This window comes from Procambarus clarkii, chromosome 26, assembly GCF_040958095.1.
Source record: "Procambarus clarkii isolate CNS0578487 chromosome 26, FALCON_Pclarkii_2.0, whole genome shotgun sequence".
Classification (NCBI taxonomy): domain Eukaryota; kingdom Metazoa; phylum Arthropoda; class Malacostraca; order Decapoda; family Cambaridae; genus Procambarus; species Procambarus clarkii.
In genome coordinates, this window is record NC_091175.1 from 5,442,785 (window position 1) to 5,459,976 (window position 17,192).

The window sequence follows — 17,192 nt, forward strand, 5'->3', positions numbered from 1 at the left end:
TATATATATATATATAAATAAGTAAACATTATTATATATTGAAGTTCGATGTATAGGTAGGCATAGGTTAGGTTAAGTGTTTAAATTCTGTTGGCAAACATGTGTATTTTCTACCCGTCCTCACACTAGGCTGGTTAAAGCAGCGGCCGTCCTCCCCAGACGCATTCATCAATTTTAACATACTGTGTATTAAAAATTGATTTGTTCTCATATATAAATTATTATTATTATTCAGAAAAATTGTATATGTAGTAGTTAGGTATAGGTTAGGTTAGGTGGTTGCAAACTGTGCAACCACTATACATAGATTTTTTTATGTATAATAATATTAATTTATATATGAGAACAAACCAATTTTTATTAATACACAGTATTTTAAAATTAATGAATGCGCCTGGTGAGGACGGCCACTGCTTTAACCAGCCTAGTGTGAGGACGGCCACTGCTTTAACTAGCCTAGTGTGAGGACGGGTTGATTACTCTTTCCAGACTTCTTGTCAACTTTCAAAAATACTTTTTCTATGAAGTAAACTAACCTCGAAAATGGTGGCAAGGTTGAAGAGCACAGCGTTGATGCCAGCCAGCTGCTGGAAGACCATGAGGGCCAGGCAAATTAAGAGTGGTTTAAGGATGTATGGTTCCGTGAGATCCTTCATGGATATCTTGTTCCTCTCTGACTCCTCCTGGGCTTCTCTCATCCCTTGTAGTTCTTCATCTACGTTGTAGTGTTTCCCTGTTCCAGCATCACCAATATTTAGACATTTATAACCAAACTAATGAAATCTAATTATGAACCTTAAAAACAACGATTCGCGCCAATTTATATTTTAACATTTGGGTAAAAATACTTAGGGTATGGCTGAACTAGGGTTATCCCTTGTGGCTCTGGTTTCCTGTTGCCTTTACAAAAACCTTTCCTCGATTTCTCAAGTAGGTACATAGACACCATAGAGGAAGGTCACTCAGCAAACTCTTGCTTCCGGTCTTCCTTAATTTTGTTGGGGATCATAAATCAGACAAAGATATTATGCGAAAAGTGAGGAAAGTGATCACTTACATAAATTGTAAATTTACAAAATGCTTCAAGCCGCTATAGAAAACCAGCGTCGATGAGTCATACAAGAACGAATAGCTTTCAAGCAACATGTTAGGATTAAGCGTCACTAGTTTGGGGCTGAAGCTATTTGTCGTGTGTCGCTGCATGACTGACAGCATTATCCTGACACTACAACACTCACAGATGTTTAAAACTCTTACGCAGCTTTTCTCTGAAGTTTTGTCACGACGTCCTAAGGCCCTATCAATAAATGATTTAGGGTATTGAATCTTGAAGGCAATCTCATATCCCTCATATCCTCCCTTACAGACACGCTCTTGTGCCTAAGCTACTTCAGCGTTGTACACCAAACATGAGAAAGATCCTCTCATGCAATAAGTTGGTTCTTCCATATAAGCAAAGTTTAACCATAAAGAAAAACGCCTTCCATTAAAATAATTTAACGTATATGTTGCATTAAAAGATTTCAGCCCAGTTAAAACAGCCCAACCTGCAAGACAGGACCTATAGCAACTATGACTAGAACGTACAAAATATGGACTGCCATACCCCCAGGTCCCTCCCACCAAAAATTAACTTTTTGTGCATTGTATTTTAAATTGCACACAAAAAAAAAATGAAACAGACTAAGTATAAACTTAACCTGTGCTAGGCCTAAAGTGTCACTCCTATAGCCCCAACATGCACAATATTTGGTCTAATTTTGTAAATGTGCTTTATTAGACCCAGGAAAAGTTTCCTTTTGTCCTCTTTCTCGAATCTTCTACCAAATTAATACTTCAAAATCACTTTTTGTCGGGCGCATCTGTCAACATTTTGTACCAACCTCCAGAGGTACTGTCAGTGTTGGGTGACAGGTTACAATTTTTTTTTGCAGGGATATTCCTGCGCGGACCCAAGGCAGAGAAGGAGGTTATTCGGCCCTACAGCGCCCAGATCTCACCCCCACCCCCATAAAAAAATGTGTACAGTTATGGTGGAATAATTATAGTGGGGAGAGCTGGAAATTGTGCTTAGTCCCTCCCCACCCCCACCCCGGGGCCGCTGTCGAAATCCATAACAATTAAAAAACAAAATAATTCATGTATTATTTGAGGCGAAAAATGTTAGACTGTGAAGAATGTTTGCTTACCCCTGAAGTGCTGCAACACTTCCCTGGCCTGTTTCTCCTTTCCTTTAGAGAGAAGGTAAGATGGTGACTCCTTGACGAAGAGGATGAGGACAAAGTACACGACAACAGGAATGGCGCAGACGCCAGCTAGGCCTCGCCACGAGTTCACGATGGCGCCAAAAATATAAGCGAACTCTATACCGACCACAACCATCAACTGGAAGAACGTACCTGAAACAAAGAAAGGTTTCATGCCCCGAAAAAGGTTTGCCCGAAACGCTGTACGTGCTATAGTGGCTTTAGACAAAGTAAATACTTGCTTTATCTAGAAATCCAACATTCTGCCTGTAACTCATTTTGTATGTATGTACTTTTCCCCTAACTAAACTTATCATTATCACCATCATTATACTAAAATTTCCACTTACATAATTATGCATCCACCAAAGTGCACTTGAGAAAGAAGCTATTAATATATTCATGAGGATATTTCTGCGACTGTGTACAAAGGAGCTTACTAAGAGTGCCTCTGATGTCCGGCGAGGCGATCTCCCCGATGTAGGTGGGCACCGCGATGCAGGTCACTCCCGCGCACACCCCCACCAGGATGCGTCCGCTCACCAGCATGGCGAAGTTTTGTGCGAACGCTATCAAGTTACAAATTATAAATATATATATATATATATATATATATATATATTATAAAAAAATTAATATTCTATAAAAAAACAAAATTATATTCTACGAATTTATGGAGTGTTTATACATAATTTTCCGCAAGTCCGGACTCACCAATCAAGGCCCAGGAGGCGAGGAAGGGCGGCACAGAGGCCAACATGGCTCCCCTCCTCCCGAGCAGGTTGATGCAGAGGCCGCCCACGGGGCCCCCAACCAGGGCTCCAATGTTGACGGTGGAGGAGAACCAGTTGACCTGCTCCTCGTTAATGACCAGGGACGCGTTGGTTGAGTTGTCCTTGAGCATGGGGCTGGCCGGGGAGGCGTAGCCCAGGCCGGCGCCGAAGCTCAGGGCCCCCATGGCCACTGTTGGATACATCTTATAGTCATAACTCTTGCAGCAGTTTAGCTTTTGTTGTGAAAACATGCCCTTTGGCGCCTGCATTACCTAGATGCATTAAACTTTCATGTTTGTTTACACATTATTTTGTTAAGACTCTCAGATGAAGGTGAATTGTCGCTCTATTAGCTTAACTAACTTCCCAGCTGCAGTACGCGACCAGAGTATATGTCTATTACTACTGCTAAACTAACTCAGCCTTAGCTCATGCTAGTGTGAAATAGTCACACTAGTCACATATTTTACTCAGTGTGAATAAAATTCACACTGAGTAAAATATGTCCTACCACACACACATAATTAATCCTATTGGCTGCACTCTCTTTGCTTCCCTCTCTGGAATTATATGCAATCGAGAAGACCTTAAGTACAAATATAACTGAATTCAAATGGATTCATTAAAGAATTGACAAAATCAATCCTTACGATACTTTCTACTCTCTGACAAGATGACGGTCTCTACTTTAACTAACTCACACAAGGGGGCGTCATCCTAAAGAAATATCGAGCTAAGCGAGTATGACACACTTATGAAGTCCATGGTATAGAATATCCAGTGTGGGAGAGCTCAATAGTGGAGAAGCCAGGACGAAGAGGGGGAGGGGTCACACAAGAGGTGGAGGGCAGGGACGAGGGGTCACACTCAGAAGCTAAACATGCCACTGAGCCTGACAAAGATCATTGTCATACAACATGCGGAATGCACTATATGAAAAATAACCCATATACGGATTTAAATGCAAACAATACGTAACCCATGAGAATAATGATGTAACACTGCTCAAAATAATAGTTTAAGAGTCGGTGCCCAGAAGCTGGAGCCCTTTGCCTACATGGACACACAAAAATTCAGTACCTGAAAGCGCCGCGATGTACTGGACAAGGTGCGACGGCTTCTTTTCCTGGACCAAACCGGCCCTTGAGTGTCCTAACTCCTCCATAATCCCTGCTGAGGTCTTCAGAGTGTTCCTCACAGCTGAGGAGACAAACCAAGACTAAATTAATAAACGATTAATTATTTTCCTTTTGCCCCGAGAGGCGAGTTTATTGCGCAGCGCCACTCACCCTGTAACTTGGCACACCGCCATGGAAGCATGTACAACACTCCCTAATAGCAAGAAAACCCGCTGGATGGTTCATCCTATCACTTGTACCCAAACACAGCTGGGACTGTCTTAACTGTCTCAAGTGAACATCTGTCTGACATGATTAATGAAGAGAGAGAGTGAGTGTGTGTGTGTACTCACCTACTTATACTCACCTATTTGTGCTTGCGGGGGTTGAGCTTTGGCTCTTTGGTCCCGCCTCTCGACTGTCAATCAACAGTTGAGAGGCGGGACCTCTCAATCAACAGTTGAGAGGCGTTGTTGTCAATCAACAGTTGAGAGGCGGTACAGATTCCTGAGCCTACTGGGCTCCATCATATCTACATTTGAAACTGTGTATGGAGTCAGCCTCCATCACATCACTGCCTAATGCATTCCATCCGTTAACTACTCTGACACTGAAAAAGTTCTTTCTAACGTCCCTGTGGCTCATGTGGGTACTCAGTTTCCACCTGTGTCCCCTTGTTCGCGTCCCACCAGTGTTGAATAGTTTATCCTTGTTTACCCGGTCGATTCCCTTGAGGATTTTGTAGGTTGTGATCATGTCTCCCCTTACTCTTCTGTCTTCCAGTGTCGTAAGGTGCATTTCCCGCAGCCTTTCCTCGTAACTCATGCCTCTTATTTCTGTGTGTGTGTGGGGGGGGGGGGGTTGCTGGCGCGTGAGTGGATATACCTGATAGTTCTTCAATGTAGAAATGATCAGTTCTTCGGCCTGCCTTTGCACTTTTCATTACGTAACGCCGCTTATAATTTCCAATGACTGGTATTCTAATACTTACGTTGTGGATTGCAATGGCATTGTGCGACCTATTGATTCAGTTTATTCCACACTCGTGGAGTCTTGACCTTCCTGCGACTCTTGATTCCGGAATCCATCCGTGCCCCGCTTCTTCATGTGAAAGAGCCTGTTCTTGTCCACTTTTATCTATATCTCAGCATTTTATACATCTTGATCATTTCTAATTTGCTTATTTTTACAGGTATAATTCTTTTAGCGTGTTCGCTCACACCAGGTCTCTCAACAACCTGTCCTCCGACAAAGAACGTAATTTTTCACTCGTTATTGTTGATTTAGGGGCAACGACGGTCGAGGGATCGGATGCGCCCGGTGTACCCGTGTAGGGTTAATCGCAAAGCCCGGAAAGGGTGAATCGCCAAGCCTAATCGCTAAACGAGTGACGCCAATCACTGAAACTAATATGCCTCGCGGCAAAGAAGCCCTGACAGGCTTATGATTGGGGGGAGCCCCTAGAGTTACTCAGGGTGACAAGCACCGGCCCCGCCCCCACACAGATGGCGGGGGTCCTCAGCAGAGGTTCCGCCTCCGTTGAGAGGCGGGATCAAAGAGCCAGAGCTCAACCCCCGCAAGCACAACTAGATGAGTACAGAGAACACTGGGTAGCAAACCAAACACTCGGCCCACAGCTTAAACACAAAAGTCATCCAGTGCCTCCCGGCAGAGCAGAAACTAGCCGCCCACCACGACTGAGGGCACACCAGGAGCCCACCAAGACCCATCAACCCCCAGCACCTCTCGGCCAAGCCGGCGCCGGACACCGTCACCCCGCCGGGAGAACCAGCCAGAACACGTTAAAAAAAATCTGTTAACAAACCCGAGGCGATATGTGCTCCAGGCGTTGTACAAACCGGACCGTTGAAGAGGGATGCCAAACGGCAGTATCAAATCCAAAATCGCAAAATAAAACGTGAACCAGCGGCTTCCAGGCGAAGGCGGCGTCCAGACGTCCGCTCGGAGTCAAGGTTGAACCAGGAATCCCGCTTTTCGCTCGTATGCGTTACATAAGACCAAAAATTGTCGTACTAGAACATGGAAGCGGCTCGCGAAAGTGACGTACTGTCCCGTTTTGGGTCCTCTGGTAGGTTAGGATAAGGGCACTTTAAATTGACCGTTTTCTTAACGTTTAACGTTGGGAAAATTAGGAGGACGGGCTGCCCCCTCAAAGCTACTCATTCCCATTCTACATAATTATTAAGTTTATTTTATGAGACGAAGCTTTCAAAGCTGTATATATGAGGTGGGTTGATAACACCACAGAAGACGTACCCAAGACTGAAGAAAGACTAGCCTGTATGACGCCAGGCAGGCTGCACAGTCCTCAGAGACCTTAATGACCTGAGTGCTGCTGAGCGGCTCAAACTGGAAGATTTTTTTTCTCTCTCTCTCTCTCTCTCTCTCTCTCTCTCTCTCTCTCTCTCTCTCTCTCTCTCTCTCTCTCTCTCTCTCTCTCTCTCTCTCTCTCTCTCTCTCTCTCTCTCTCTCTCTCTTTATCTTTCTGTTACTTGAGCAGCCTTTCACGTTGAGGTGACCACGTTATGCTTTATTTACACAATCTCACATAAAATAATTAAATCAAAATGAAAATAAATCAAAATATAATAAAATTCAACTTATCAATGAAATGGAATCGTAACATATTTAGTATTGGGTGTGTTGCTCTTACGTGCAACAGATGGCGCTGTTTTCCCAAAAAAACATGTTTTTACCTGTCACAGGTGTGGCATCTATATAGTAGGTATATAAAAACACATGCGTATTCGAATGGAACGTTGTGCCAAAATTTCAAAGCAATCAGTGAAGAACTTATGGAGATTACGGCGTGTGTTGCTCTTAGGTCCAACAGACGGCGCTGTTTAAAAAAAAAACATGTTTTTTTTCTGTCACAGGTGAGGCAGTTATATAGTAAGTATATAAAAACACGCGTCGATTCGAATACAACGTTGTGTCAAAATTTCAAAGCAATCGGTAAAGAGGTTTCGAAGATTTCCCTCACATGAAAAACACAGTTAAAAAAAAAACGTTTTTTTTTTTTCCTGTCACAGACGAAGCATCTATATAGTATGTATATAAAATCCCGCTCGGATGTGAATGGAACATTGTGTGAAAATTTCAAAGAAATCGGTAAAGAACTTTCGGAGACTAGCGATTTTGAACAAACGAACAATTACATTTTTATTTACATAGATTTATTTATTTTTTTGACAGAGAATACAATATTTTGACCACCTGTCCCCAACCAACACCCATATATTCTCTAGCTTGGTTTTTATTTTATCGTCGCTCATAAAATCAAATTCAATTAGAACTTTTAAATATGTTTTTTCTTATTTTAATCCAATGTTATTTGGTGCAAATGATGCAAATTCAGTTCGCTGTCGCGTGTGCGCGTGTACGTGCGTTCGCCTGTGTGCGCGTGTGCATGTGTGTGTGTATGTGTTATCTATTTGTGTGCCCTGACTTTTTTCTCTAGTAGTGGGAAGACTGACTTTCTCTAGCACTGTGACTTTCAGAGACATTTGCTTGTAATTCACCACCTCTTCTATAAATGTGTACGTGTATGCAATATTAACAATTGTGTAACTTGCTTCACAAGATTGTCACTTGCTTCACAAGAGTGCGTCACTTGCTTCACAAGATTGTGTCACTTGCTTAGCTGGACCAACTCTGGGGTTCAGTCCCTGAGCCCATTATGTGCCTGTGTAACCCTTTCCACCGCCGCCCACGGGATGATGTGCATGATAAATAAATTAAATTAATTTTGTAACTCTCCGTCCATAAAATGGTGCATTATATGTCTGCTGCCCTGCCTCTGGTGTGTTGCACACTCAAGCTTCACTTTATCGCCAGTCTCCCTCAGTAAACACTTGGACCGTAGAGCGACGGTCTCGCGTCATGCAGGTCGGCATTCAATCCCCGACCGTCCACAGGTGGTAGGACACCATTCCTTCCCCCCGTCCCGTCCCACAATCTTATCCTGATCCCTTCCCAGTGCTAAATAGTCGTAATGGCTTGCCGCTTTACCCTGATAGTTCGCTTCACTACCACCACACCCATGGTTCATCCTTCACCACCACCACACCCATGGTCCATCAAGCATCTACCACACCACCTACGAAACCCCTACATCTTTCAACAATTATGGCGGTTTTGTTTACCTTTATCAAACGTGTTGTGAGCCTCAAAGATCTACGAGGTTGTTTATAACAATGACATAACCCTTGGGTTGTGACACTTAGAAGTTCATAAACTATTTATCCGCCATGACTGAGGAAATATGCGCAGGTTTTGTAATTGGATACGAATATGCTTGATGAGTGGTGTCAGTGGCGTACCAGTCGGTCCTTATCTGCGGGGCTGTTGCTGGGACACATTTTGGTTTAGAGGTTAAGACGAACATGGTTACGTCTGAGCTACACAATATTATTCTTCATCTCTCAGCTGATGAAGAAGTATTTGAAAAAGCAGCCTCATCTCAAACCTCTAAACCCAGATTACCTTTTTGACCCTAAGTACCTTGTTCTAAGATAAGATAAGGCTAGTAAAAAGAGAGCAACAAAACCAATAAGAACCGAGAGAGAGAGAGCTCAAACAAATGAGAATGAACAGGAGGATGAAGGTAAACAAGTCAGTATTACATATGAAGGCAGATCATCCCAATACGTCAACTCCTGATTGCCTCGCTTGAGACAGGTTCATGACACACGTCTGTCAAACTGTCTTTAATGATAAGGTAAACAGGTATTTTCCTTATTTTGAGAAATTTTACACTCTCAATTGACAGGTAGACCTCAGGATAAATGGCTGCCTTGCCCCTGGGAGTCTACCCTGGTTAACAATCATGCTCAAGCCTCCGTTGTGGAGAGCTACGAGTCAACGCCGTGAGACGCACCGTCAAAATGATGTCCACAACGTCAACACCCCTCAAACGTGTCTGGGAAGCGTCATCTGCATGAGAGCTGTCATCATACGTCTCTGCCAGGATGATTAACTACGCAGTCTCTTGAATTGAGGAGCTCTCAACTTGTCCTGATAATTGCTTATCTAGCCTTAAACGGTTTGACCTTTTCGTTTAAGAGCATACGAAGGGAAATGAATACTGGACATGGACGTATTACGCCAACTACATAGCTCACCAATCCGTCCTCCTAAAAGACCGTCGCATTATGACGTACACGCTACCTAAAGGCCAAAAATTGTCGCACCTGAAAATGGAAGCGGCTGGGGGAATTGACGCACTGTCCCGTTTTCTGTTTTAGGTCGTCTGGTAGGTAAGGATAAGGGGCACTTTAGCACGACAGGTTTTTTGACGTTGGGGAAACATTACGGGGACGAGAGGTTAAGCTCCTCCCTCACTACCGTCTTCGTTAAGCGCTTCCTTCACTACCACTCACTGGACGGTAGAGCGACGGTCTCGCTTCATGCAGGTAGGCATTCAATCCCCGACCGTCCAAGTGGTTGGGCACCATTCCTTTCCCTCCGTCCCATCCCAATTCCTTATCCTGACCCCTTCCCAGTGCTATATAGTCGAAAAGGCTTGGCGCCTTTTCGACCCTCCCGAAAATAGTCCCCTCCCCCCCTCACTAACATCTTGGGTAAGCCTTCCTTGACGACTAAGTCAACCACAATGACACTTAACACAGGATTAACCACACACGCAGCCGAGTAGTTTACATATATGGGAGCAGGAGCGGGAGGTCACCCACAGGCAGGTAAACAGTCTTGAACTCACACCTGTTCTCCTACACAGCTCAAGTTACCGCCACAGTTGTGAACGCTGTCAGCGGCGGGCAAGTGCCTGTGGCGGGCAAGGAGGACGCAGGAGCACCTACCGGACTGGACGGGTCAGCGCCGACGGCTCCGGACAACTGGTTGCCGCTCTGCTCTTCGGTATCTCTTGTTCCACCATTGATAACACCACTTGTGTTTCTTCCACCACCCTCTCTCCCCCACACTGCCCCCCTTCCCCGCTCCCTCACACCACTACGACCCATGATAACACCTCTTCCAACCACCTACCAATGATTGCCCCCACTTCACCACATCCCTACCTACCCCCCTCCCTCCCGCCCTTAAAAAAAAATCACAACAGATAGCAGCTCCTCAGATCCCACACCCAGTCCTCCTCATACACAATTCCGCTCACCTTTACTCTATAACCCCCTTTGTTTATAGTCTGGAGGATGGCAGCGCTCCACTGCCTTCTGTTTCTTACAATGCGGTTCCGCAAAACACTTACTGACGTCACTTGCAGGTAGGAGTGGCTGTAAAACACTTAACCACAAAGTTGACTGCTGCCAGCAAGACATCAAGGACCCGTAGACAGTAAGGACAGAGGACACATGGAAGCCCTCCCCCGCCTCAACACTCATGTGCTCCTAAGCTCTGACCAGAAGGCTTCTCAACATCGAGACCGCGTGACTGACGGCAAGAAACACATTAACAATGAGCAAATATAACATAAGTGCCCCCCCCCCCCAGGAGTTGAGCTCCAGTATTATGTTCAGTTACTTAGAAGTGTTAAGTTTACCCTGTTATGTGGCGTTTATTTTCACATTCTAATCATACCTAAATTAATTCACTTCTATATTTTGTCGAGCATAAACACTTGGTAAATAATGCAGTCCGTCCTCCTAATCTTCCTCAACATCAAGAAAACGGTCAATTTAAAGTGTCCTCTCCTAACCTACCAGAGGACCCAAAACAGAAAACGGGATAGCACTTCACTTTCGTGAGCCGCTTCCATTTTCTAGTACGACGATTTTTGGCCGTATGTAACGCATACGAGCGAAAAAGAGACGTTCTTTGTCGAGAACGTGCTTATGTCCTTAATATTTAATTAAGCAGGATTATATGGACTTTACTTTCACATGTCTAACAGCATGTGTGTGTTAACACTGGAGGTGTGTGTGTTAACACTGCAGGTGTGTGTGTTAACACTGCAGGTGTGTGTGTTAACACTGCAGGTGTGTGTGTTAACACTGCAGGTGTGTGTGTTAACACTGGAGGTGTGTGTGTTAACACTGCAGGTGTGTATATATATTAACACTTAAGGCTACAGCTAAAGTTACTGTGTATACGCCTAAAGCATATGCACTTTATACACAGAGTATATGTATATGTACGCATACACAGTGTATACGTACATACACAGTGTTATGCGTATGCGACACCCCCCCCCCTCCTGACACAACCACCCCTGTGGGGAAACTGACCTGTCAGATTTATATTTATTTAGTTTATATTAATTTATATAGTAATTTATATTTTACATTAATGTATTTTTTTCGATAGCAAACTATGATGTTTAAAGTGGACTGTATGATTTAAAATATCCCACAAATCGCTTCCTTACACATTCTAGAGGGTTTATGGTTTATATATAAATATAAATTATTCGTTAGTAGACAGTCAGTATAGTATTAGACTATATTTGTTAGTTACTAAATGGGGGAAGCCTTATCTTGTATGGGAGTGGGCCTGGTCCACCAGTCATGAAGGAGGAGGATCCACACCAAATAATCCTGGGGTGTGAGGGGTTAGCACTTGTTACTGGGGGGTGCCAGGTAGATGCTCTCCTTCGTCCTCTTCAATGCCACCTGTCAAAGGGCACTGACAATAATAGCAGTAACCTAATATGACAGCTATATCAGGGGAAATATTGGTAATTTAAATAAAGAGATGAGAATATTGCTCATCCTGTTTTAGTCGCCGTCTAGTGACCTTACCGGGTCACCCTAATCTACCTACACACAACTGGCCAGGAACGTATTGGGGGTTTGTAACGGGTCTCGGCTGGAATACCTCCTTTATAGTAGATGTAGTTGGTGTTGATAACGGGAACACTGTTAGTCTCATTCTAAACTTTTAGTTAGTCTCAATCAACTTGAGAATGGTCGAGGACGGACCGAAACGTCGTCGTCCCTTCACCTTCTAGTGTGTGGTCTGGTCAACATACTTTAGCCACGTTATTGTGACTCATCGCCTGCACTGTTAGTCTCGTAACACTGTTGTCCAAGGGAAAATTATCAGAGTTAGATTTGCCTCAGCGACTGATGTTGAAGTTAAAATGGGGCCTCACTGTGGCCCTCTCCCCTCTGACTCCTCCAGCGTCATGCCCAGATGTGTCAAGAAGTGGTTAGAAGGCCAACATTTACTCTATTTTTGTACTGATAATTAAGTTGATTCAAGGGAAATGTTTTTATGATGTTTACAGTCCAAAGGCTGTTGTATTAAGGATAATTCCCATTATTAGGTGGTGAAATTAATAGAGATGTGGCAATGATATTCCCCGTTTTCTACTGGAGGAAATTTCCACTGCGCTCTCGTTTTCTATATATTAATTTGTATTACAAAACAGCAGCAATATTATCTGCCTATTGTATTAAATGTTAGTAAATGGTGTCGGTTTTTCCGACAACCCCCTGACACTATACGGAAAAAGTTTAGAAACGAAGAACATCGCTTCCCACTCCATGTTCTAATAACACGTTCACCACTGTAAGAACAGATATTCTGTTCCCAAGACTGAGTGAAGAGTCTAGCCAACCCCACACAGTGAGGTGTGGAGAGACAGGAAATAGCTTGTCAGTTCCTAACAGCCATTTACACTTCTGTCAAGTGCCACTTGGAAAGAACAAGCGGCCCAATACCCTTCTCAAGGCTGGTGATAAATCTGTGGGGTTAAGTGGTGATACTGCCAGTGTATCAAGGCTGCTTGTTGATGATACAAGTATCCCTGCTATTATTATATAAGTATCCCTACTATTATTATACAAGTATCCCTACTATTATTATACAAGTATCCCTACTATTATTATACAAGTATCCCTACTATTATTATACAAGTATCCCTAGTATTTACACAGAAAATACTTCAGAAAACTATTTGAAGCTAACCTAAAAAGTATTCTTAGTATGTATAGCTTCTCGAATTGTTGACACCTTAAGACACACACAGTTACCCGACCCAGCGTCACTCTAGACAATCCCCCTATGATCAAGGGTCACGCTGGAGTCCCAGGGGTCACGCTGGAGTCCCAGGGGTCACGCTGGCGTACCAGGGGCCACGCTGAAGTCCCAAGGGGCACGCTGGAGTTTCAGGGGTCACGCTGAAGTCCTTCCCTCGTTACGGAGTTGTGCAACAGGATAACGAGTCTGAAACTATCGGGTCCATTCCATGTTGACTGTCGTGCCTGTGACCCACCCACTCCTCAGGCTACGCAGGAACGTAAACAAGCTATTTATGGAGAGATTAGAGAGCAAGTTCATGACAATCTCAAGGCAACAGTGATCTCGTCACCAAGTCCCAGTGTTACACAGTTGCAGTGTAATATATATATATATATATATATATATATATATATATATATATATATATATATATATATATATATATATATATATATATATATATATATATATATATTTATATATATATATATATTTATATATATATATATATTTATATATATATATATTTATATATATATATATTTATATATATATATATATTTATATATATATATATTTATATATATATATATATATTTATATTTATATATATATATATATTTATATATATATATATATATATATATATATATATATTTATATTTATATATATATATATTTATATATATATATATATATATATATATATATATATATATATATATATATATATATATATTTATATATATATATATATATATATATATATATATATATATTTATATATATATATTTATATATATATATGTATATATATATATATATATATATATATATATATATATATATATATTTATATTTATATATATATATATTTATATATATATATATATATATATATATATATACATATATATATATATATATATATATATATATATATATATATATATATATATATATATATATATATATATATATATATATATATATATATATATATATTCTGGTGATAAAATATCAACTTCTGGTGATATTTTCCCTCGAATAATACATCGTATTTTGACGTCAAGATCCCCAACGGAAACAAATATGATGTACTGTAAATCATAGCGGCTCCCAAGCATTCACGTTCTGTATGCGTGGGTTGCTCGGTTAGGTTAGGTTCAGGTGTTTTAGTACGCCATTTTCTGTCCGTTGTGGCGACTCAATAGGACGGGCTGCCCCATCACATGTGAGCTAAACTCACCTAATAGATTGATTAACAAAATCTACCAGTCAGTCAAAATTTTGTGATCGTTATAATAACTAAAGCATCTTATTCCTGACGTTTTCTCAGTATCGACCACAATAGGGATGAGGTCGAACTTAGGGTTGTAAGTTCGTGGTTAGACAATAGTTTGTTTAGTGTCAAATCGTGAAAATGGGTTGCGAGCAGTTTTAGCCAATGAGAGATCACCTGTGACTGTACGCGTCTGCATTCTCGCGCCTCAATAGGTCATAGAGTCTGTGAGTCAACATTCTCACCTTCATGTCATGTTGTTAGACCGGAGTCACCGTCTGTAGAGATGTGTATGGTGTTGTTGATCTAGGGGCGACGACAATCGTGGGATCGGATGCGCTCCGGCGTACTCGTGTAGGGTTAATCGCAAAGCCCGGAAAGGGTGAAACGCAAAGCCGAATCGCGAAATGAGTGACGCCAATCACTGAAACTAATATGCCTTGCGGCAAAGAAACGCAGATAGGCAAATGATTGGGGAGACCCAGGAGTTCCTCAGGGTGACAAGCACCGGCCCCGCCCCACACAGATGGCGGGGGTCCTCAGCTGAGGTTCCGCCTCCGTTGAGACGCGGGATCAAAGAGCCAGAGCTCAAACCCCGCAATGCAATGGCAATGCAATATATTTTCGAAAAGCATCATACTCTGTAAGTTTAATTCTATCATCATTATCTCAATCATAGCATTTCTTAACTATCCTAAGATTAATTTCACGGCTTTATTTTGTACCTTCTCCAACTTGTTTAGTCTACCGTTACCAAAACAAGAAACGCCAGGTGCAGCATAGTAAATAAAAGATTTACAGTAATATGATAACTATTGAAATGTGATATGTAAAATATGATTAATATGTGTGTACTGTGTGGGCTTGTGAGCCCTTGAGGGGCCTTAAATAGACGAGGGTAGAAACAGCCTAAGATACTTTATCCTTGTCAGATGTATTTCATTATCTCATACTTATATGAACTTGATCAGATTTCAATCGGCGATCGTTCAAGTGGTTGGGCAACATTCCTTACCTGTATCCTTCCTTAATCCTTACCTTCATATCCCTTCCCAGTCGTAATGCCTTAGCGATTTTCCGGATAATGACCCGACCTTGCCGTACATAATCCGAATCACACTTCAGGTAGGACGCATCTCTCCTGTGCTAGTTGAGTACGACGGGCTCACCATAGCCGGTGCTGCTTGGAACTATTTGTTCCCAGTAGCTAAAATAACAACGACATTCTGGTAGGAAAAACGTCTGTGAGACCATCAGCAGTGTTGCCGAACGGTGAGACATCTCCATAATAGATAACAAATTAAAATTAAAATAGATCACTATCTAAACGATAGGAACAAATGCCAGCAACAGCGCCCAAGGTGGTGTTGTGCAACACTGCTGATGCAACACAGCTCTCCTAACCTTGGGTGAGAATACCGTACTGATATAGAAGCGAAGTTACATACGCGACACAAAGTTGAATAATTATTAAGGGGTGAAATTTAGGCTTCTGGCCAAGTGCTGGCACTGATTACGTTATCAGTGCCATGTTTAAAATTACCATGTTCATAATACCAGAGTCGAACAGTATTAAGGAGAAGTGCCCACTCGTCCCATTATGTTCAAGAACGTTTATTGAGACAATAAGATACAGCTCAAAGGGTTACAGCGGCTTAAGCTATTTCTACCCTCCTCAACTCGTCCGATCCTGATCAGGAGTCTAACCCCGGGCCGTGTTACTTGAGAGGAGAGTGTGTGTTAACGAAGAAACAACAGCTTAAGAATTATCGTCATTCCTACTGTGGCGTATGTCACCAAGAACTCTTATAGATTACACTACGTTGCAAGTATTAAGTGCAGAGTCAACACTGGCTGGGGGAGGGGGGGGGATAGTGACCCTCCTGGAGCAGTGAGGGAGGTTACGTCACCTCACCAGGAAGGCCATTACTGGCAGATGAGAAGGGCTCCCTCACAGTATATGGTGTGGATCAGGTAAGGAGATTAGTGATAAGATAAAGGGTTGCCTCGCTTACCTCACAGAAGATTAGGTAAGGTGAGGGTGGGCGCTCGTGCAGGTGTTTGTGAGGGAGGGTTTTAGTGCAGGTGTTAATTTTTTTTTTTAATTTTGCCCCGAGGGGCGAGTTTATTGGGCAGCGTCACTCATCCTGTGAGAGGACACACCGCCATAGCAGCATATACAACACTCCCCAATAGGAAGAAACCCCGCTGGGTTGTTCATCCTGTCACTTGTACCCAGACACAGCTGGGTCTTGCTTAAGACCACCAGAGTACACGCCAACTTGCATTATATTATTGATAATTTCTGACATGTGGTGTATTCTCTGGTAGACACAGTGTTTATACACATTTATTGTTTTATGTCTCCCTTCACCCTACAGTACTGCTCCCGTCACCCGTTGGTACTCCTTCCTTCACTCTGTGTCCCTGTGGTACACCTTCCTCCTTCACCCTGTGGTACCTTTCATCAGCCAAGGACCTTAGATCATTCAACTCTGAGGTAAAAGATATGGGACGACCAAGACAAAAGAGTGTCAAAGATTAACCCCCAAAAGCTTTGCGGAATCTTTGAACACAAGGGGATGACCATAAAGCGACAAAGAAGGACGAAGGGACAACATGCTTTCGAGTAAAAGTCATAGCACAAGTCTTAGTGGCAGAGAACTTGAAGCCATGACTGATGGCCCAAGACGGCACGGCATCAATCGCAAGTTGAAGCCGCCGTTGAAGGAGAGGCGAAAAGGAGAGGGAAGGTAGTGTTTGGTGAAGGAGCGGGAAGATGGCGAAGGAGGACCCAAATTAAACCACAAGA

The 17,192-nt window shown here is 42.5% G+C and overlaps 1 protein-coding gene across 2 annotated transcripts in view; it reads right to left on the reverse strand.

The window, feature by feature from the left end:
• The window catches only part of LOC123756690 (facilitated trehalose transporter Tret1), a 13,227-nt gene extending 3,132 nt beyond the window's left edge, over positions 1-10,095 (reverse strand). The window contains exons 1-6 of one of the 2 annotated variants that reach the window (XM_045739930.2): positions 9,978-10,095; positions 4,100-4,219; positions 2,961-3,209; positions 2,687-2,815; positions 2,190-2,399; positions 537-733 (exon numbers count right to left, since the gene is read on the reverse strand). In XM_045739930.2, coding sequence (XP_045595886.1) covers positions 537-733; positions 2,190-2,399; positions 2,687-2,815; positions 2,961-3,209; positions 4,100-4,184 — 870 coding nt within the window. In that variant the 5' untranslated portion in view covers positions 4,185-4,219; positions 9,978-10,095. Of the gene's footprint in view, positions 1-536; positions 734-2,189; positions 2,400-2,686; positions 2,816-2,960; positions 3,210-4,099; positions 4,220-9,879 lie in introns of both variants that reach the window. The other variant, XM_045739931.2, reaches the window with a different exon arrangement.
• Between the last annotated feature and the right edge of the window lie 7,097 nt (positions 10,096-17,192).